This window comes from Botryllus schlosseri, chromosome 5 (genome assembly GCF_051294905.1).
Source record: "Botryllus schlosseri isolate E-star chromosome 5, Bs_hap1, whole genome shotgun sequence".
Taxonomy (NCBI): domain Eukaryota; kingdom Metazoa; phylum Chordata; class Ascidiacea; order Stolidobranchia; family Styelidae; genus Botryllus; species Botryllus schlosseri.
The window spans coordinates 7,018,134-7,041,212 of NC_137240.1; the positions used below are offsets into that span (position 1 = coordinate 7,018,134).

The window sequence follows — 23,079 nt, forward strand, 5'->3', positions numbered from 1 at the left end:
GTGGGGGTTCCAGGGCCGCGAGCGGAATAAAATTTGTATTTTCGTAATCAGTGCAGAGTCAGCTTTCGATTGATACCCGTTTTACCAAATTTAGTTCTCGGCAAGCCGGTCAAAAATGACTGTCAAATTGCCTGTAGCCAAATGGAAATTGTGACGTGAATCAATTTCACTGAGCCATGAGATTAGCCATCAGTTCAATACACCACGAAAATTCGACACAATGAAAAGAAAGGAAGGTGTCAAAGCGACTTGGAGTAGTCTTTGGAATCAGACACCCACCTTGGCCTAGGCGATGTGAAGAGGAGGCACGCACACTGAAGATAGTATAGAAAAAAGCAAGCGAGAAAAAATGGGGTGGCATGTCATGGAAGGCGAGATCGATAGGTCAGGCCGTGGTCCGGTAATCTTTAGGATGAACTAGTATTTATTTAGTAGTAATTGCTTGTATTGGTACTTGAATGTGGACATGCTCGTCGATTGTCGAATGGCCGGCGGGATACTGTTCCACACGTCAGGTCCGATATATTTGATAGAGCGATGATCTTTTCGGTCGATCATATGATATATGGAGCATTATGAGCAAAAAGCTATCAGTATCACTGTAGGAAGTATCTAGTATCTCCGTGTTCTTCAGTGATATGAAGCAAAGAAATGTAGTAATACCGAATAGCAATTTTTTGTGTTAAAAATTGTTTTAAAATGAGAAAAAAACTTTGCAGAACCATCACGAATCACGTGACCATTATCGATTGCATACCTATACTGCCTCCAATGGGCATCACCAATAGCGACGGCTCATATTACGACAAGCTGGTCTAGAAGCGGAATGCTGTGGTGTGTTATAGAGTTGAGCACCTCCACGATTCAGCTATAGTTTCGTTGAGAAGGAGATTTGTCAGTTGATTATAGCGAGACCAAACTAAGCACTAACTATGTCATCATCGAAACCGGGCGACAGCGGAGACAACGTCAAAGTAGTCGTGAGATGCCGCCCACTTAACGACAAGGAACGTGGCCAAGGTTTTCAAAGTGCAGTTGAAGTTAACGAGGTACGCGGGCAGATATCTGTCCGCAAAAACGTTGCAGGAGCAGAACCCCCAAAGGTATTCACCTTCGACACCGTATTCGGACCAGACAGCAAGCAAGTGGATGTTTACAATCTGACTGCACGACCTATCGTAGATTCAGTTTTGGAAGGATATAATGGGACTATCTTCGCTTATGGACAGACTGGAACTGGGAAAACATTCACTATGGAAGGTGTTAGATCTGTTCCAGAATACAGAGGCATAATTCCTAACTCTTTCGCCCAAATTTTCGGCTATATCGCAAAGGCACAAGGCGAGTCACAATTTTTAGTGAGAGTATCATATTATGAGATTTACAATGAAGAGGTCCGTGATCTCCTTGGAAAAGATCAGCATGCGCGACATGAAGTTAAAGAGCGCCCTGATATTGGCGTGTACGTAAAAGATTTGTCCATGTTTGTCGTTAACAACGCAGATGACATGGACAGGATTATGACGCTTGGTAACAAAAATCGATCAGTCGGTGCCACTAACATGAATGAACATTCGTCTCGTTCTCACGCGATTTTCAGTATTACAGCCGAACGCTGTGAAAAGGGTGTGGATGGTGAAAATCACGTCCGAGTTGGCAAGCTTCATTTAGTAGATTTAGCTGGATCTGAGAGACAGACTAAAACAGGTTCGTCGGGTCAAAGGTTGAAGGAAGCCACCAAAATTAATTTGTCACTATCCACATTGGGTAACGTAATATCCGCGTTAGTTGACGGTAAAAGCACACACATTCCGTACAGAAACTCAAAACTCACGAGGCTCTTACAAGACTCGTTGGGAGGTAACTCAAAAACAATGATGTGCGCGAATATTGGCCCGGCCAACTATAACTACGACGAGACTATTTCCACTCTACGGTACGCTAACCGTGCCAAAAACATTCAAAATCGTGCGGTCATCAACGAAGACCCAAAAGACGCATTGCTACGGCAATTTCAGAAAGAAATCGAAGACCTTAAAAAGAAATTACAAGACGGTGGTGGAGATGGCTCTGGTAGTGAATCAGAAGAGGAAATTGGACCTGACGGTACTGTAACTCGAAGGAAGCGTACTGGCCATAAGTCCTCCGCGAAAATGCTGGCGATACAAGAAAAAATCGAAGAAGAACGTAAAAGGTTGTTGGAGCAAAAAGAAATGGCGGAAGAGCAAAAAAATAAAGTCAAAGCGGACTTACAAAAACACGAGGATGAGTTAAAGAAAGCAAAAGAGGAACATGATCAGTTACAAGACCGTCTTAAAGCTATCGAACGTAAAGTCATCGTAGGTGGCGTGGACCTACTGAAAAAAGCGGAGGAGCAGGAAAAACTTCTCGAAGAATCCAATATGAAACTGCAAGAACAGAAAAGACAGCAGGATGCTCTACGGCAGCAGATTGAAGAGAAAGAAGCTGAAAGAGTTAACATTGAAGAAAAGTATAGTTCTCTGCAAGATGAGGCTGTCGGAAAGACTAAAAAGTTGAAAAAACTGTACTCCATGTATTTAGCCGCGAAAGCAGAATTAGAAGATCTTTCTCAAGAGCATCAGAGAGAGATGGAAGCTCTTATTGATGGAATTCGCGACACTTCGAATGAGCTTGAAAAGCAAACTTTAATCTGCGACGCGTACATCCCGCCTTTGTACTGGGCGCTTTTACAGGACCAGGCTCAGTGGAACGAAGAGGTTGGCGAGTGGCAGATGCCTTGTATCGCGTACACCGGGAATAACATGCGACGGCCCAGTCCTGGTCCGGTTAAAAATGATGACGACGATACTGCGGCGGACTTGTCCCACGTTTATTTGGCGTACACAGAACAAGCGTTGCACGAGCAGTATGGTAAAAAGCCTTCGAAATCAGGAGGTCGTGGCGTGAGGAAAAAGAAACGCACTACGCAGGCTGATATCAACGCGGTTTTGGAATAGTGCAATTTACCTTAACGACTAAGTGGATGTTATTGTACCAAGTAAGCCAAAAGGAGGAATCGCACCTTTGGAAATTAGTGTTCTGAAAGTCGTGGCGTTTTATTTTGGTGTGCCATACTAGATAATTGTATTGTGACATTGTGTGATTGATATTTGTCCGTACTCAGAGGGGGTCAGTAACAAGGTACTTCTACTTCTGTGAGTACTCGAGTAGATTTTGCGTACTTCAACTACTTACTCTAGTTGTTATGTTTTTACCCTGGTTTTAGATATTTGTACTTCAGTTTTTAAGGTAAAGAACTACTTTCGTTTTTAGACTTGGGATTTTGTAAATTAGGATGCAATATCGGGGTGCGTTTGGGTCACCTTTACGAGTGAAATTGTGATACCAACTGCGAAAAATAGCTTCCGTTCCACGGTTAAGAAAAATATTTTCGAAAATTGCAACCGTTTGTAGTGACATTTGTAATTTTGTGTGACCTCGCGATCGAATCTGCTTTTTGAAATCACTTACTTGAGAACTTTTCATACCTTCATTATCCACTTCCACTTGAAGTAGTTTTGACATATCTTGGAAGTGGCTCATTACTTTTACTTGTATTCGAGTATAAAGTTACTTGAGTACCAGCGATGGCTACTTTCTGACCACCTCTGAGATACTATACATCCTATACATACTGATATTCATCATATACATACAACTCACTTGGTTGTTGTCTACTAACTGACATGGCCCTACTGTAATTCAACGCAGTGAAGAAATCCAGCAACTTTGTCCTCGCTGTCAATATTCAACTCATTACATTGCAATATTTGCTCCTGAAATTTTCATCCATACCAACCTTATTCGATTGCTGTATTTGCACATATACTTTAGTTGCGTGTTATACTCGTTTCTTGATATTTCACATGCAGAATATATAGGTGATATTGTATTTGAGTGATGTGTATGTGCTTCACCGTGTTACATATTCTATATTACCTGTTATTATGATGCTATATTGATGTTCTATCGCATTCTCTGTATTATTTAGTATAGGTCAAGTTTTAAATTACGGTATGTTGGCAAAACTCCGTAGACAACTTTAATTCAGAGTCAATCATATGATTCTAGCATATTTTGTTCTATGTTGCAAAGACCACTTCATGTTGTCATACATATTAGAAATGGTTCATGTTGTGGATTGTGTAGTAGTCCGTTATTTACTTAATGTGTTACAATAATTGCACAATATGTGTGAAACGCATACCCTTGTAGATAAATGTGAGGAATCAAATTGCAGAAATTCATATCTTTACACATTTATATCCACAGCTGTATACGGGCACGACACAGAGTTGATGTCGTTGTAAGTATTTTCATGTCCAACTAAATGTAATATGTTTTCAACTTCGGTGAGCCGCGTTTTCTGTAATATTCTGCGCTCATGTGATACATCGTATTTCGGGATCCTCAATCATTTTTTGTATCTTACATTTATTACAGTTTATACATAATACAACCTTGTGAAACGACCATGGGCTCTGTGATTACTCGTGCCGCCCACTGGACCTCGGTATCCGAGAATGGAACTGGCAAATTGGAATTCTCCCCCCTGAACGAGATGCTCTTAAATGAGATTATCCAGGTTGGATATTTATTCCAGTGGGTATATAAAAGCCAAGGCACTTAGCACTTCTCCTGGATTGGATGGTAACGAAATGAGCAGTCTTCATTTTCATTCGACGTGCTCAATATATAGATTGTGATATACCACAAATATAGTGTTGGTAGCGTATGTAACATAAAAGCAATTCAATTCAACCTATCATCCATCCGGTTTCCTGATTCATGTACCATTCCACTACGATTGATGAAAATTGTGTCAAGGCTTGCTGTCAGCAGTTACCACTCGGACGATGCCTGGCTGATTTGAATTACCACAATTCAACAAGCTTATGATTTTTCTGATTTAAAAAATCTAAGCTAAATACCGTGATTTTATTCATGTTTCATGCGCGATTGCTCTTTCTTTTAAAGTACGTGGATAACTTTCCATTGAAACACTCCAACGAAGCCAATCTCCAGTTCAAAGACCCTTTGACGTGGATGTCATCGATTCCCATCAATGCGTTCAGTCAGTATGATGGAAGGTAATTCAAAGTTTTCATCTGCTATGAGTATGCTGTGATTCTGTGGTATACACTATCACGGTTTTGCATTTGGAGATAATGATCTGGTGTTCTGGAACTTGTGCAGGGTAGTCCTAGTTTTATCTCTCAGTCTGGCTGTATTGAAACCTGTCAAATTGTTTTAAATCACAATTTATAATATACATTTTGAATGTGATTGAGTATACCATTACTGTAATGTGGATATTCCTTTTAGCACATCCAAGATAACATCTGCCGAGCAAGATGATCAAGGCAATCCGTTACTGGTCTATGACGGACAAAAGATTCAAGTGCGAACAATGAAATTCCTAGCCACAGTGTTGGGCAATGCACGGGACCAAAAACTTGCCGAAGCGCGAGCCTGTCTAGAAGGTATGTGATTCTTTACAAGTAATTTCAATGACCATACAGTTACCAGTCTGATTGCAGAACAAAATACAACGTAGCAGATTGGAAGCCCGTGCTGAAGTCAAAAATGTCCTTTCTAATGATTTATGTTGTTGCTACATTCTCGCTACAGGACAATAGAGAACATTGAGGTGGAAGCAGCAGTGCAGTGATTGAAAATGTAACAGGTATCCAGTGCAGAAATGAGTTTAGATGGCAATATGCAGTGTTTTGGGTTATGTTTAAGTCAGTTAGTTCATGAGTAATTCCCTGTCAACATGCAAATATTTTTTAAATCCGTCTCCACACCCTCTCAGATTTTTCTCTAAATCTACATACAACTAAAGTATCTAGTTCTGAGTACAACAAAATTTATTTCGGACAATTTCGTTGAACGGTTCTCGAGTTATTGCAGTTTGAAAAATGATAATTTTGTGGTTACTCAACCATGAAATTTGGTAACACAAAACCTGTGTATGATTGTAACTGATATAGCTCAGAGGTTACGTAGAGTAAAGGTTTGAATGTTATTTAGCAATAATTGTTGGTACATGTTCTTCACTTACCACGAATATCCCCGCTCCACAGTATTGGGTCAAGGTTCAAAACGCGATTTCAAAATTGGCATATGTTAAAATCGGTGATGCATAACGATATTTTTCAACTCATCTGGTGCAATTCTATTTAAACCAAAATTCACAAGCAAGGTGTCATTTGAAAGCTGTTTCCAACTAGAATGCACGAAACATAGTTTTATTATTGATATTTGACAGCAACATGGTTAAAAATATAATATGGTGCATAATGCAAAATAGGTCATTTTTTAATTAATTTTAATTATATTAATTCAGTGATTATCTGATTTTGCCATTATTCTACTCGTTATATGATAATGTGTTTCAGTAGATAATTATTGCCATGCTCAGAAAGTACCTTTATTTATTGCCTGTGCATTATGCTTGCAAGGGTGCTTTTGGGTTTACCGACTATCAGTAATTCGAGTCAACATCCAAATAATATTTCAATTCGTCTTCACACCCTCTCAGATTTCTCTGCAATATCATGTACAACTAAAGTACCCAATTCTGAGTAGAATAGAATATAATTAATATAACTTTATTGATCGGTTCTTGAGCAATTGCAGCAGTATGAAGAATGAGGATTTTGTGCTTACTCAACCATGAAATTTGCGTATAATTATAACTGCTAAAATCATACTTATACAGGCTGCAGGTAGTAATGCTCCTGTTTGGAATCGGTGTCCTGTGCTCACACTATATTTATTTTTTTAATTATTTTTTATTAAATTACTTCAACTTGGAAAATCATCGCTGATCCCCTGATATATCAGGCAAAAAGGCCAGCGATTCCAATCAGGTAATGCTGGTAAGCAATGATTGGTAATACATGTTCTTCACTCACTAGGAATTCCCCTCCGCATTACAGGATCAAGGTTCAAATCTTGATTTGAAAATTGACATACCAGTATGTTAAAATCAGTGATGCGTGACGATATTTCCTAATCTCTGGCACGACTCTATCTAACTCAAAATTCATAAGTAAGGTGTCATATGAAAGCTCTTACCAATTAGAATCCATCAGACTTGGTTATAAATTGAATATAAGATTGGAATACGGTTAAAAATATACTTTGACACTTTATGCAGAACACGTCATGCACTATTTAGAGCGCATCTTTTCAATTAAGTTTTAGACAAGTGGCAGTCAAATATCACATGCAATACCAATTCAGCAATGTTCTACTCTTTCCAAGCTTCCATTTGACACCTTCCTAGAAAAAATCGGTTTAAATAGAATTACGCTAGGCGGAGTTGCATATTTGTTACGCATGGCTGATTTCGAAAACATGATGACTTTGAATTGACATTTGACCCCTAACCCCCATTAGTAAAGTTAAAAATTTAGGTCTATCACAATAAGCATATACCAAAATATCTTACTACAGAAATTTAAGTCTGCCCGGCAGCAATTTGATCACTATAATGATAATTACAATTACACACAGGTTCCAAGCGGTATAGCGTCACGGCCGAGTGAGCACAAAATGTCATTTTTCAAATTGCAATAACTCTGTAACGAATTGTCCGATGTTCTTGAAACAAAGTTTGTTATGCACCAAATTTAATGCCTGATCGATGTGAAAAGTTTCAATTTGATCTGAAATGGGTGTGGAGACGGGCGTTTGCATGTTGAGAGGGAATTACTCTCATGTGATTTATTGTATAGAAGGCGACATGCAAGGAAGAAATTTGGGTATATAAATCCAAGTCTGGAGCTAATTGAAATGATTTGAGTTGAGGAGTGATGTTGAATCCTGTACTAGAAGAAGCTCATATCCCCTAACATTGCAACCGCTCCTGAGCAGTTTTCAGGCTTTTTCCTATTAGCATACAGGATTAGAAAAGGGTATCTGTATCATATTTAACAGTGGTTTGCATGTATCATGGTAACACGGTTTACATCGCAGTCATCACTATTTGTTTCACATTGCGTACCCTGTCATGTCTTTGTGTGAATGAATAATTTATTAGTTGTCACAGGAAGTAGATAAATTTATTCCATTAAATCTGTTCGCCTGTGTTTGCAGTCATGGTTCAGCAAATTCATTTTGCCATATTAAATATTCATTTGAAGTAAAACAAACCGCGAGGTGTTAAATCCATGTGCAATAGCTGCCACCATATCAGCCACTCATGACAAATGAGTCAAGTATGCCATCTATGATTATTTGTACCAGGTTTCACTGCTTGCATTGGGCATATCATCTCACTTTTGTGATGAAGATTCGGGCACTAAATTACAGAGACATTATATCGTTCATTACTGCACAAAATTTCAATATTTGTAGTGAGTAGTCAACAATTGAAGGTAAACAAGATATATTCAGTCACTCAGTCCAGTTCTATCATGCATACAGTAAATTTGACTAAAAAATTGCCTGCCTGAGTAACTCCTAGTGAAGCAAGTACAAATGAATCAACATTGCCTGTGACAAATATTCTATTTTAGCTAACAGGGATCCATTGGTGAAGATATTGGGTCCAGGCTTCGCCACCATTGAAGGAGAGGACACAACCGTGATTCGTATGGTTGACAAGGTTTGGTTTATCTGGACGAACTTTCAGTCGAGCTTCATGTATTAACACGCAAATATTTTCTAAAGATGAAAAGTGAGAACCAGGAAGAAATGTCAACCCAACTGAGGTTCCTGCTTTTGATTCAACAGTTTGACATGAAACTTCTAAACTCGTCGTTGCAACATATTTCCAAGTGAGAAGCATTCTTTGTGTGTTAACTTAATTTGCATTGTGGACCTAAGCCAGGGGTGGCTAACCTTTTTGCTATTCGCGGCTGCATTTCGATTACTGATGTAGCCTACAGCCCCATTCCAGGACATAGTCGCAATGAACTAACCTTTGATCACCTCTGGTTACTGTGCGTGAATACGAGTTTGTCTTGTTCCCATGTAGATTTTTGGTAATATATACTCCTTCTAATACAGCGTATCATTACATGGTCATTATCCTTTTTTTCAGAGAGGTAAGGCTCACTCCGGCTTCGGTAAACGATGAAGTAGCACTGCTTCAGTCTTTCTGCGGTGACGATCCTACTACTCCCCTGTTGGATATTCAATTCACGTCATGTGAGTAAAGTTGCATAATTTGGTAGAGAATGATGAAGTCTAAATTGTGAGCACTTCTTGTCTTGTAGTCGTAATGATAATATCTGCGGTATTGTGGTCTTAATTGACTTTGAATTTGGCGGCCTATTGTTTTACTGTGACATATATGTCTTCTATGTTTTAGCGCACATGTTCAGTAATGGCTGCCGCGCTGTGCCTTGGCGTCAGGTTCACGGCGACATTTCCTACATCATTATCAAACCCCATGACGGCGACAGCTTTTGCATCACAGCAAGCAGCTATGGGTGTTTTGTCAATGGGGTACAGTCATATGATTGTTTACGAAGGTTCCGGTTGAAATGCATTCTTCTTTACTGATAGGGTGTGGAGCCGGAAAGTAAAGAAGTCAATCACGAAAAGAGGTCGGATGTGTACAAGGATATCGCTTCCCTATTGATGGCAAAGTCTGTGAAGTTTTCAGAAAACATCAAAAATAAGGTACTGCTTGAAAATTCCTATCTTGCTTGAATAAAATGTTGTGAGTTTCTTGGAGGTACAGAATTGCAATATGCAATCTAATAATATATTCATATGAATATAAACCCGAATATTTCCGGCTGACACTCGTCAGGGGTAATCGTCAGCAACTACCAACTAGTATTTCCAGTATCTGGATCTCTTCACCTCGATTATTCGAAATTTCATGCCGGTTACGCCATATTAGGTGATAGGATTGTTGATGTACAATTTTCTTTTCAATTCTTTAGTAGTTACTGGCGATTACCCCTGTGGAGTGTCAGCCGAAAATATTCGGGTTTATTTCAATATGAATATATTATTCAATGGTATAAAATGTGTTCTATTTTAACTATATCATTTATCGACATCCCTTCTATTAGCAATCACTTCAGTGACAAAAATAGATTTCTGTTTGTAAAGTTCCTGTAAATAATTCAAGTGTACTGCCTTTTTCCGAAAGACAAGTATGTCAGTTTTCTCGAAGCAACACTCTTTGTACTTGGCTTGATGTTGAGCGAATCTCAAACTTCAACTTTGCAGTACTTGGCCTGATGGTGCCTATAGTTATTGTGTTATCGCTTCGTAAGAGATCTCAGCGCAGTAAGCCAAATGTGGTGTCGGTGTACATATCCAATAGAAAATTTGATATTATAATGGATTCCTGTGTGAAAGCCGGAACGACCCCTTTGATAATAACATATGCGATGGTATATTGTGTTGATGACATGACCTCATTGAACATCGTGAACCTCGTACAGACCTTGGTCTTTTACCCATAAGTTTTTTAATATTGAGCATGAACATTGTAGCGGTTTGCTGCCGGAGAACCAGATAATATTGAAACTGAAAGTGAGACAATCGAAACAAAGGAAAGTGCCAGGGAAAAAGCGAAGCTGGACGCTTCCTCCACCGATTTGAAGAACACTACCGCCATGAAAAGTCAAGGCAAGAAAGGTATGGCCTTTTCGTTGAAAATAGATAAATCTCTCGTAATATGCAGAGGTGGTCAAAGAAGACAGCCTTGCTACTCAAGTAGAAGTATAAGTGAAGACATGGATTTTTATTCAATTGCAAGGAGAAGGAGCAATTTCCTAGACACGTTAAACTACTTCGAGTGAGAGTGGAAAATGAAACTTCAGAAAAGTACTCAAGTCAGCAGCTCGAAAAGTAGATTGATCCAGTGGTCGCATACTTTTTTAGCAATTAATCAAATTATAAGATGAATAATGACACCACAAATTGGAACAATCTTCGAAAATATATTCAATTACCGCGATACAGAGGCTATTTCGTGACAACTTCACTTTTGAAAGTGATGTCCGTAGTGTTAAAACTGGAAGTAGTCCAAACGCATACCCACTTCTGCAAGTTGGCAAAAACTAGTTAAGTACTGTAACAAAATATGAGTAGGGTTAAAGTTGGGGACGTTTTGTTCCGTTCCTGAGCATTTTGGCTGAATAATGCGGTTTCCGGTGTCCGAATTAAGCGCTGTATTTCGTTACTGACCACCTCTGCTCACTTTTCGTAATACATGTGTGACACACATCATTTTTGCCCGGCTTTGCAGCTAAGAACGCGAAGGATAAGCGCAAAAACCATCAGCCATCGTTGAAATGGAAAAATTTGGAAGAGACCAAAGTCACCGAGCAGAATGTCGCGGAGGTGAAAGTGACCAAAAAGAAAAACAAACCGAAAGCTTCTTCGCCACTCGCTTCCCGGCGTGCTTCCATGAGGTTTGTATAGTCGTTATTGTGGAGACATGTTGACGGGCGTGACCGAAATGAAAAGAGGCGTGTCAAAAAACTTTGCAACCATGCCATCTCGTCGATGATTTGTCGTAATGTTAGGCAGAATTTCGTTAGATTAGATTACGCTAGGCAGAAAGTTCAGCCAGTTTCTCTGAAGATATCACGCAGATATTAAGTACCAGCAGTGTGAGGTCATAAATGGACGTAAATAGCTGAAAGGCTGCGAGAAGCCATTGATTGATTGATAAAATGTACTTGAGTACTCGGAAAAAGTAGAATTATTTTTCCACCTCTGGAGATGGGTCAAGGGTGCGATCGTCTCGGATGTAAATTTCGCAGCTGAATCGAGAAATTATCAACATTTGAATATCGTGCGGGCGAAGGAATTGTGAACCAGGCGAAATTGTAGGTAAGCATGCGGAGAGTGGTTAATGCGGTCACCCATTGGACATTGTAACATTTGTAAGCAGACAGCTAGGCAGAATGTTGCCTTTCTCGTTGGCATAACAAGTTATGCATCGAAGTGAATATGGTATACAGCTTCAGTTGTGATACCAGGATAGCTTACAATCTATGGAGCGATGATAACAATACGATAACTGATACCGTCATGGCGAGTCGAGTGCCATTCATGATTCCGTCATACATAGTAAGAACTAATTTCAAAGTTTAAATTTGCGCCCTTTATACCATGAGAATGGAAATGGCGCCAGTTACATTTACCAAATTAAATATTTAACCGTAATCAGGACTAAGCGCTTCAACAGAACACCAAATATTTTCTATTAACAATTAGACCAGCGTAAATGCCTGCAACACTGTTTCGTATGATGCAGTCAATCGAATTTTCAGGGCTTCGGCGGTCACGGAAATGAAATATGTGTGAATTAATCACCTTTTGGCCCATTCAGATATATCGAGATATCCCTGGGGCCAAACAATATACTTGACTGCAGGGTCGTGATTTGCTATTACGCCCGATTAAGGAAATGTGTAAAATGAGCGCTGGTTCACAGAAAGCAAATGTTATGCTGCTTCATTCCATTTTATTATGTGAGTAAATATGGCGTCATCGCTATTTCCAAGTTTAGCCGTTATAAATCTGTAAAGGCTGTGATCCAGGAGATTCTGACGAGGTTACCTATATGCTGTAGCAGCAACGTAGCGTTCGTTTCGACTGAAGTACAAATACATAATAAAATATTGCTCTTTTGATTTGGCATTATGACGTCATCATCGATATTTTATCCCCTGGAAACACCAGAAATGGAATCCAAAACATTTCCATTTGCAACAATTTGATACCCCAGTATCGTCGTTGAAATGAGTAGGAATCGCCAAAGACCCAATAGCATAACCGAAAAGGATGTACGTACGAGCGTTGCATACCTTATGCAATTAGCAGCGGGCAGAGAGTGAGTGAACTAAATACATTATATTCTCGGTGCCGATACGTTGCGTCGCTCGCGATTTGAATAGGCTCCGTTTCACTGATAACATTCTGCAGTGTCGATTGTATTTTTACGTAGTATTCAAGACTTTAGAGTTCAGGATTTTTGAAAATACTAGGAGGATCGTTTCGGGTGAATTTTGTGACGCAATATAGCATAATCGAACCTTGTACCGGTAGCGCCAAAACACAGATTGCATTTCACTAGTGTAATCTATATTGAAACTAATTTATACATGGCATTCATTATAACTCAGAATAATCGTGTGATGTTATCGTCGCCGTAGCGATAAAACGCATTTACAGATCACGCGTTATTTGTGATTGCCTTGACTTGGCCAGTGTTGTGAAAAGTGATTGCGTTTATCGCGCAATGGCGCGTGTCGTGCTACTGCTTCAAGAGACGCTATTCCTCCTCATTTTTGGCCTGTGATACTCTATTTTTTCTCTAGTATTTAGTTTTTGAAGCTGTATGTATCACATATAAAGTATAGTGGTCTGATGAGGATCGCCGTTTGGATGGCACCAATTATAACCAGCGTGGTCAGAGTAGTCAGTGCTGCTACTCAAGTAGAAGTAACGCCGTAAAATTCTACTCAAGTACAAGTGGAAGTAGTGATTTCCAAGTAAATCGAAAAGTAAGTATTCTTGGCCTAGTTTTGCATAAAAGAGCTGAAAACTGTAGACGGGGAAGCAGTCTAAAATCATAACCACTGGAGTAAGTATGGCAAGTAGACAAAACCTACTTTAGTAGGTACTCCGAAAAAGTAGAAGTAGGCTACATTGTTACTGACCTCCTCTGACTGATCATACCTAACATTGAGGTCTGAAGGTTTAATTTTCCAATATAGTATTTAGATATAGAAAAATCGCAGTCTTATCATTCCATAATATTTATCAAGGAGGACACCCGGTATGGATGATGATGACATGACTGACAGCTCTGACGAGTCAGAAGAGGAAGATGAAGGCCAAGACAGGAGACAAGAATCCGGAACCGATCTGCCCTCGGAATATTGGCAGATACAGAAGCTCGTCAAATACCTCAAGGTGCATATTAGATATTATGCCTAGGGCTAGAACTGATATCCTGACCCAATCCCGATCATGCCTTTTCCTTACTAAGTTTGGGATTTCAATCTGGAAAAGCATCCTGTCAATGTATTGCCTCATTTGCAGGAGATGTCATTAATGGAGTAGCCTACTTCTAACTTTTTTGTAGGGATTTTGTCTACTTTCACTGTTTACTTTTGGATTTTATAAAGTGAAAAGTAGTTATTCGATAGGTTTGCACCATAACAACTGTGCGAACTAACCCCTGTAACACATTAACTGGATATATTTATAAAATTGTTACAGATTTGTAGTGTCATTAATTAATTTTGTGTTAGTCACGAAAATGCGCCCTGCAGTTTCAAGAGTACAAGAGGTTACATTGACATGAATTCACAATATGGAGACAATATGGAGAGCTGAGGAATGTAAACATAAATTCTTGTTTCTAGGGGGGAAATCAAACTGCTACAGTCATTGCTCTTTGCGCCATGCGGGATTTCAACCTTGCGCAGGAAACCTGTCAGCTTGCCATCAGAGACGTCGGCGGATTGGAGGTTCTCATTAATCTGCTGGATACGGAAGAGAGTAAATGCAAGGTATGAATTTCGTATCTATTGGAGGAGAGTTTGGTATAACACACGACACTTTACAAAAATCGATGGATATTAAATATTAGTTTCGAACTGACTTTCGCAACCAATTCAACCATTTCACACATTTTTATGTAAAAAAATTGTGAAAACTTTCAATATGAGCTAATTTAGGAGTAGCCTACATACTTTGTTACCATGTATGGCATGATAAATGCACGAGGTATAGACTTCATGGGACTGCTGCACTAGTTACTTAAGTGCTTTTAGTTCGTTTATTCTTTACAGCTTTCAACAGTACATTCATATCTTTATTGACTCGAAGAACTTTTCGCGTGACTCTTATCAAGTTCAACAGGCACAACAAAGGATATAGAGCAGAGTTAGATTCAAAACCAAATGGCGATTCACTTTCTCTTGAAGTAGTTTTGACACTTCTTTGAATGTGATATTTCTACTTGTAATTGAGTAGAAATTTACACTGTTAATTCACTGCACTACTACTCCCTATAAGTTTATCGCTCCATTTACGAGCGCTCACATCTTGTATCTTTGCTCTTCCACTTTAGATCGGATCTCTCAAGATCTTGAAAGAGATCAGTAAGAACATTCAAATAAGACGCGCCATCGCCGATCTAGGCGGTTTGCAGACCATGGTGAAAATACTCAAGGAAAGCAACAAGGAGCTGAAATGCCTCGCGGCCGAAACAATAGCGAACGTAGCCAAGTTCCGGCGCGCGAGACGCACAGTCCGACAACACGGCGGCATCAATAAACTAGTAAGATTCATCTTCGCTTCAATGACTTGAGTGCTGAGATCGCGACTTTACAGAACTTCAATATTGCAAAAAACGATACGTTTATATTAACACATTTTTTCCACTCGAAACTTTTCGACTGACTCTTATCAGGAGCGAACGACGGTAAATGCAGTTAACCAAATTTGAAATATAGGAAGAATTTTGTTGTTATGACGTAATAATGACAAGTTGAGAAAGGCAGATAATAAAGCACAGTTATAGTCAGTCGAAAAGCTTTGAGTGGATTAAATTTGACAGTATGAACAATTGAACACATTGTTTGTTACAATATACATTATAATCATTTTGTTTTGCATGAATAATAAGATAATCTTGTTTTAATGATTTTGTCCGTTCAACGCTGTTGTTGATGCACTGTTGATTTTGTGCACCCGTATTCTGTAGGAATATGTTAGATGTGTAATAGGGTTGTCCAAAATTTGGAAAATTTTTAAAATGCTGGGTTGTAACGTCTCATCCTATAGGTTATTGATGAAAAACATGAATGAACCTGCAAAAAGCCCATAGAAAAGCAGTCAAGATTTCGTGCAAAGCGTTTGAAAGTAGCAGCCGGAGAGTGGGCGTGCCACCGACCATAGAACGGCGAGAAGACTAGTATCCACGAAGTCACGACTGTTGATTGGCTAATCGGCTATGCTTCAATAATCACGATGGCGCCGGCTTGAGCGCTTTTTGCAAGCTCTTTCATGTTTTTTATCAATAATCTTTACAACGCAGCATTTTTAACGTTTTCCAAATTTTGGACAACCCTAATGTGTAATGTGATCGATTTTTGTTTTTGTGACTAGGCCAAAATTTGGGGTACGCTGATCGCTGAAGGCTTGTAGTTTAGTTAGGGTTGAGGTTAAGAACCACCGTGTTTAATTCACCGATAAGATTTGTGCAAAGTAACAAAACTTCAAGTCAAACGTGTTCTTCTATCCAGGTCGGCCTCCTCGATCAAAAGCCCTCGTCTCACCCGCACTCCCACTCCCACAGCAACGCCGGTAGCGATGTCGAAGTGGCCAGATGCGGCGCCCTGGCCTTATGGAGCTGCAGCAAGTCCACGAAAAACAAACACGCCATCAGGAGAGCTGGCGGTATCCCACTTCTGGCCAGGCTGTTGAAATCTACCCACGAAGACATGCTTATCCCAGTAGTAGGCACGCTGCAGGAGTGTGCATCCGAGGTATGTCTTGGTACATTCTGACTGATACATCTTTGGGATGTGCTGACTGGAATATCTTTGGGATGTAATGACCGGAACATCTTTGGAATCTACAAACGTGTTTCTTATGCAATGTTGGAATTTTTACAGCCCAGCTATCGTCTCGCTATCCGCACGGAGGGAATGATCGAAAGCCTGGTGATCAACTTGAAAAGCCAAAACCCCGAGCTGCAAATGCACTGCGCCGCCGCGATCTTCAAGGTTGGTGCTCTTTGTGTTATTTTACTCTCTACGCATTCGACTACTCAAGTTGAGTATCCATTGTAACCAGAAGTGGTCAGCGATGAAGTAGGCTACTTCTACTCTTTCAGAGTACTCGAGTATGTTTTACTTACTTGTACAGCTTGCTCAAGTGGTTTACTCAAAACTAGGCCTGGAATACTTGCTTATTTACTTATTTGGAAGTATGCTGTCGAATAGGGTTGCCATATTTTGGGAATCTGAAAAGAGGACACTTTTTCAAAATTTTCGGACTTACAATACCGTAGTAAAATACTGACAAATGTTATATGGCTGACGACACTACAAATCGGTGCAGTATCTGAGATTATATGTTATTAATCACCTCTGCTTGAAACTACAGTGTGCCGAGGATAAAGAGACAAGGGACCTGGTCCGGTATTTCGGCGGTCTAGACCCGCTGGTGAAGCTTTTGGAGCAGTCTCAAAACAAAGAACTCCTGGCTGCCGCGACTGGCGCCATCTGGAAGTGTGCGATATCTCGCGAAAACGTCGAAAGGTTACTGATATTCCCACACTGTTAGACAGCGTAGGAACTGATCTCGTGTGTTACGAATTACAGATTTCAGGAATTGAAGTGTATCGAGCAACTGGTCGGGTTGCTGACTGATCAACCGGAGGAGGTGCTCGTCAACGTCGTCGGTGCGCTTGGTGAATGCGCGCAGGTGAGCACGTAGTACTTACTCTTCGTTTTGTGTCATCAAAGTACAAAATATCAAGCGCATAGTTGGACAAAAAGATTTTGCAAACAGGACATCTTAGCTTGGGTTATGTTTGAGCTAGACCAGTGGTTCTCAGCCACTGGTTCACCATATAGGCCTATTTTCTGTATCTCAATTGATGCAATAATTTGGACACTTGTCCATTAATGAGAGGTACGAAATTAGAATTTTGAATATATTTCAAAGTTTGGAACATGAACTTCATTGCATATTGTTGTAATATAGAGTTCATGATCTATTTTGGACCTGATATATGTCATAATACTGCAAGATTTTTACCAAACTGTTCAAATCAGCCCACAACTCGTTAAGACCAGTTATATGTGAAGGCTAAAAAGTCTTTTGAAACAAAATTCGTACAATTTAATGCCAATTGGCAGTATCATAAATTCTAGCTGACGGCAAAGTCTTTCAGATGATGCCCAACAATCAAAATCAAGTTAGCGAATTTCAAGAAGGCTATTGTTATCAAAAATGGAGCAACAAATTTCTCATTAAATTGAAGTTTCCAATATTTGATTTCGAGTTGCGTACATTTGTCATAATTACATTCAGGGTTAATTTTGATTTTTGATGTTTGACCTGTTCCAGGCTAAAAAGGTTGAGAACCACCGTACTACACGGCGTAAAGTTTGTCGGATAATTCATTTAATGTGTCGATTATTTAGGAACCGGCGAATCGCCTTACCATCAGAAAGTGCGGCGGGATACCTCATCTCGTTCAATTGCTGACAGGCACGAACCAGGCCTTGCTGGTGAACGTGACCAAGGCCGTTGGCGCTTGTGCGACGGAGCAAGACAATATGACGTATGCATTACGAATTTATGATTTTTAACATTGTGATTTAATTGACTGTATGACAATACATAAAGAATACAATGCTAGTTTTATATCTCATAACAGATAATTTTGTATATTTTCGACCGTACTTATTTCGTTGCACTTAAATGCTGTGGGTTGATTACGACATCACGGATATATCATTTCCACTAACGTGTGTAGCTTTGCCATACATACCACCTGTTTTGTTACTGCAAAACGACCAATCGAGGTTTCAAGACTTACACAGTGGAACATTCACTTTAAAAACTCTAGTTCTTGTTGATAAATTAGATCTTAGTGGATAGGAAGCAGGGTTGTAACCAAGTCACAAGTCAATCTCACTTTTATAGTTTTGACTCGAGTCAAGTCGAGTCATTTTCAATTCACCACTGAGTCAAGTCCGAATCAGTGAGTAGAGGGTCGAGTCCGACTCATAGTGTTCACTGTTCAGCAGGGTTGTAATGACTCGAATCATGACTTGACTCGAGTCACGATTTTCTGATGACTTGACTCGAGTCATTTTCTCAAAATACGGAAATGACTCGCCTCGAGTCAATCTGTGTTTTGACTGGACTTGGACTCGAGTCATTGCGCATGACTCAAACGGCCAAGACCGACATTTCATTATAAATTCGAATAGTAAAGTGACCACACTATTGGGATTTCGTCTATTGGTAATGGTACTTGAAAATGCGATCAAAAATTGCTAAAAGTGAGGAAAATGAGTATATTATAAACGCGAATTATTCGATATCACCAATCACTGTTGTAAAACGTGAGTTTAACAAGACTTTAACTGGAAACTGAGCAGTCAACACAATGACTTCCACTTGGACTCGAGTCATAATACCATAACTCGGACTCGACCCTCTGCTCGATGACTTGGACTAGGACTTGACTCGGTGGTGAATTTAAAATGACTCGACTTGACTCGAGTCAAACTATAAAAGTGAGATTGACTTGTGACTTGGTTACAACCCTGGCGTTCAGTTTTGAGTTCAACCCACTTTTTGAATGGCTCGCATTCAATATATAGTAATTTTCCTCAGTCCTTACAGTTTCTGACCCTATTTTCCAAGTATCAGGACTGATAGACGAAATACCAATAATGTGGTGAAGTTAGAATGAAATGTTTGTCTTGACCGCCCAAGTCTCGAGTCATATGACTTGATTCGAGTCATGCACAACGACTCGAGTACGAGTCGAGTCAATAAAAAAATTTACTTGAGTCGAGTTACCAAATAATCGTGACTCTGCAAGTAACCATATCTAGAACCGAGTTCGATTTGATTGCAGAATTATCGACAAGCTGGACGGCGTGCGGTTGCTGTGGTCCTTGCTGAAGAATCAAAACGCCCAAGTACAGGCGTCTGCCGCGTGGGCCGTATGTCCCTGCATTGAAAACGCGAAAGACGCAGGCGAGATGGTGCGGTCTTTTGTGGGTGGCCTGGAGCTTATCGTGTCCCTGCTCAAGTCAAACGATTTGGAGGTGAGGAATGACACAGTGTTGTGGTTATGCAACAGTGGTGACCTTTATTATGCCGGCGTGCCCTTAAGCTAGGCTGCATGCGTTTGGCGAACCCAAATTTTTGCCTATGCACAAAAACAAAACCTACCTCATTAAACGGCTAATACATTATTGTACAATACTGGTGCACCAGATATACTGTCACAACAACAGTGTTAAGAGAACAAAACCAATAAAACATGATTTGCACAAAAACAAAAAGGTTATAATGAATAGTTACTGAAATTCAGTGTGGAAAATTCCCTTTGCTCCTTCCACTTGTGAATGTTTTGTAGTTAAAATTCAAAGGTTTTTGCTATCCAAATTTGTTTAGTACTGACATGGTTCTTCAGCTAGATTCTGCTGTGATTTCGTCGAATACAAAGCCGTGTGTTAAGTCTTGTTTACGAATGTCCATGCGTAGTGAATCGCACTTATACCCATCGCACAAAATTGTTTTGAAATTACAAGTTTTTGTGGAACTAATACAGGATTCTATGTCCCAAACTACATTTCCAATCTACTTGCTCAAGTTGAAACGAACGACATTGGCTTTTTCCTTGGGCAATGTCAGCGGCTATCTTGAGCTCCCCTAGTATATGTAGTGGCGTGGGAAGGCATTTTCATTATGTCTGTACCATCGATGTTCTTTTACGATGGAGATGCAAAGAAACCATAAGGTTATCGAGTCAACATCACCAGGGAGAGATAGAATATATTCAATTTGGGAATTAGTTTTAGCTACGTCACCATGTGCATTCAGGTCCATATTTGATAAAATTTGTGCATGTATACTGGCAATGCCTATGCGCACACATTATTACGATTATTACAAGCCCGTTACATTGACACAGGTCTTGGCAAGCGTCTGCGCCGCGATCGCCAACATCGCCAAGGATGAAGAGAACCTGGCTGTCATCACCGATCACGGAGTAGTGCCAATGCTCGGGAAGCTGGCGTCCACTGTAAGTCTGCATCGATGTTAGCTATCGTAACTCGGGCTGAGCACAGTTATTCAATTACGCAAATCTGACTGGAGTATTATTTTCAATTATTCGAGTCGTGTGAGTCGTTTTTTTCAAGTACCAAAATCATCGTTTTGACATTTCTTTGAATACGTATAGTGAAATCGCGGCCGTTTCACAGAGTAATGTCATACTTATGGTTGAAGATACAGTGTCATCGGTAATATTTTACTTGTCAGCGCATTAAAGGTGCATATTTAAACAGCTTCTTATGACGATTGACGTCATAATAATTCAAAGTTAAATGCTCGTAATCGAAATTAAATCAAATCAGTCTGCCCAGCTTTAATCATGAATTGATGTTGGAATAGCAATATCACGTGGTTTTTGTCCTTGATGTTTTTACGGCATATACACTGACTCATGCTATACACACACACGATCTGTGCATACTGCATATGCATACCATGAGTGCATGATGTGCCACTGGACAAGGAAGGTGCAGAAATAGACTCGTAAGGCTTTCTAAGTCTTGCACCACGCCTCCATGCAAACACGGAAATGGTGAGTGCCAATCGGGGAAGCCACAGATACCAGTGTTACTAATCAGGTCTTTGGTCTGACCCGGCCGGGGATGGAACCCACGACCTACCGATCAGGATGCCAGACGCTCCACCATTACGCTATGGTGTTGGATCTTGCTGTCTCAATTCTCCATACATTTCAATTCAGACCAACGACAAATTACGCCGGCATCTGGCCGAGGCCATCGCGCGCTGCTGTACGTGGGGCCACAACCGCGTGTCTTTTGGCAAGGAAGGCGCGGTGGCGCCGCTCGTGCATTATCTACGTTCGAAAGACGAGAACGTACACAGGGCGACGGCGCAGGCCCTGTATCAGCTGTCGAGAGATCCCGATAATTGCATCACGATGCACGAAAACGGCGTCGTCAAGGTGAGAGTTGTGAGACGAATAATTGTTGTTTTCGAACGGAATTTGTGTCAACCTAATTTCAAATATTCGACAATACTTCTAGATTCTAAGCAATTGTACAGATCCAGGAGTATAAATATACATTTTGCGCACAGATGGAATTTCCCAGTGTAACTACTATTTCTTTCAAATTCAAAATTTTCAACTCTAATAACTTCGCTTCTACGGGTCCAAATTAAGCCAAATTTGTTAAGCATTGTTTTTTTTAGGCAACCTAACAGTTTCAAGCTGTAGCCAGTGAAATTTGTTGAAGAAAAAAAATTCAACCTTCATAACTTTCCTTCAATGGGTTCGAATTGAAGTTTGATGTGCAGCGTTTTTTTGGGCAATCCGACAATTTCATAGGGTACCTAGCTAGTAAAATTTGAAAAACGAAGCTATTTTTGAACAAACCAACACCAAATATTTGGGCGAGAGCGAGGCTACGCTGTCGTGCATAGGCTCGCTACGAGAGGCCGACACGGAAATTGAGTGGGACAAATTCAGTCTGGTCACGTGACCGAATCGGGCTTCGCCTTGTTTTCAGCTTCTTCTTCACATGGTCGGCTCTTCGGACGAGGCGCTTCAGGAGGCCGCCGCCGGATGCATCAGCAACATTCGCAGGCTGGCGCTGGCCAACGAGAAAGTCAAGTACACTTGAACCTGGCGCGGCGCGCGGATCGGTGCTTTTTTATGACAGAGAATTTATTATGTGATATAGTATTAAATGTATTTAGTAGAGCCGGATTTTTCAATAAACCAAATTTTGAAGCCATGTGTCGACTGGTGGAGTGGTGGTGTGTGGCAGCTTGTTACGAAGCGGTATATTTATCGTTTGTCGTCAGGATTACGCTCGTAAGCTTCGGCGTTTAATGGATAAGGCTTGTATGGTCGGGATGGAAGCTATTTAGCGTATTAACTCATTTATTACTCCAAGTATATGCAGGCGTAGTCAATACAAATGTTGTTCTACATTTTAGGGGTAGGCTACTTGACAGATTTTAGTCAAAACTGGGTCCAGAATATTTACTTTCTTACTTGGAAATCTCTACCTGAAGTGAGAAAAAATTTACGACGATACTTCTGTCGACCTTGACTACTACCAACTCTGAGTATATGACAGCAATTTTTTGTCTGATCCGCGTCAAATGCCGTGACGGCTTTTTACAGATAGCCTACATCCAGATATGGGGTAATCGCGATTAGTAATCGTAATCGATTACGACGATTACAGCATTTTCAAGTAATCGCAATCGATTACATTCGAAAAAATCTCGAAGTAATCGTAATCGACTACT

General features: G+C 40.2%; 2 protein-coding genes across 2 annotated transcripts; both read left to right on the top strand.

Annotated features, from left to right (window-relative positions):
- The first annotated feature begins 787 nt into the window (after window positions 1-787).
- Window positions 788-4,464, top strand: LOC145438816 (kinesin-like protein KIF3A). Its single transcript, XM_080316174.1, has one exon. The coding sequence runs from the start codon at window positions 933-935 to the stop codon at window positions 2,976-2,978; it is 2,046 nt and encodes a 681-aa protein (XP_080172300.1). The 5' UTR covers window positions 788-932; the 3' UTR covers window positions 2,979-4,464.
- Window positions 4,465-4,469: 5 nt separating this feature from the next.
- LOC145438813 (outer dynein arm-docking complex subunit 2-like) lies at window positions 4,470-22,556 on the top strand. The gene is made up of 22 exons (XM_080316169.1): window positions 4,470-4,606; window positions 4,999-5,111; window positions 5,347-5,504; window positions 8,550-8,638; window positions 8,704-8,810; window positions 9,077-9,183; window positions 9,347-9,483; window positions 9,544-9,660; window positions 10,491-10,635; window positions 11,249-11,414; window positions 13,782-13,929; window positions 14,385-14,531; window positions 15,095-15,304; window positions 16,272-16,514; window positions 16,644-16,754; window positions 17,137-17,291; window positions 17,355-17,457; window positions 18,183-18,322; window positions 19,634-19,826; window positions 20,699-20,809; window positions 21,542-21,763; window positions 22,329-22,556. The coding sequence occupies exons 1-22, from the start codon at window positions 4,496-4,498 to the stop codon at window positions 22,440-22,442; spliced, it is 3,147 nt and encodes a 1,048-aa protein (XP_080172295.1). The 5' UTR covers window positions 4,470-4,495; the 3' UTR covers window positions 22,443-22,556.
- Window positions 22,557-23,079: the final 523 nt, after the last annotated feature.

What these genes read in the sequence shown, in the direction of transcription:
- LOC145438816 (XM_080316174.1), top strand. Translation starts at nt 933, where the DNA reads ATGTCATCATCGAAACCGGGCGACAGCGGAGACAACGTCAAAGTAGTC.
- LOC145438813 (XM_080316169.1), top strand. Translation starts at nt 4,496, where the DNA reads ATGGGCTCTGTGATTACTCGTGCCGCCCACTGGACCTCGGTATCCGAG. An exon ending in TGATTCGTATGGTTGACAAG is followed by an intron (nt 8,639 to 8,703) that starts GTTTGGTTTATC and finishes TATTTTCTAAAG; the next exon opens with ATGAAAAGTGAGAACCAGGA. An exon ending in ACGGCGGCATCAATAAACTA is followed by an intron (nt 15,305 to 16,271) that starts GTAAGATTCATC and finishes TCTTCTATCCAG; the next exon opens with GTCGGCCTCCTCGATCAAAA.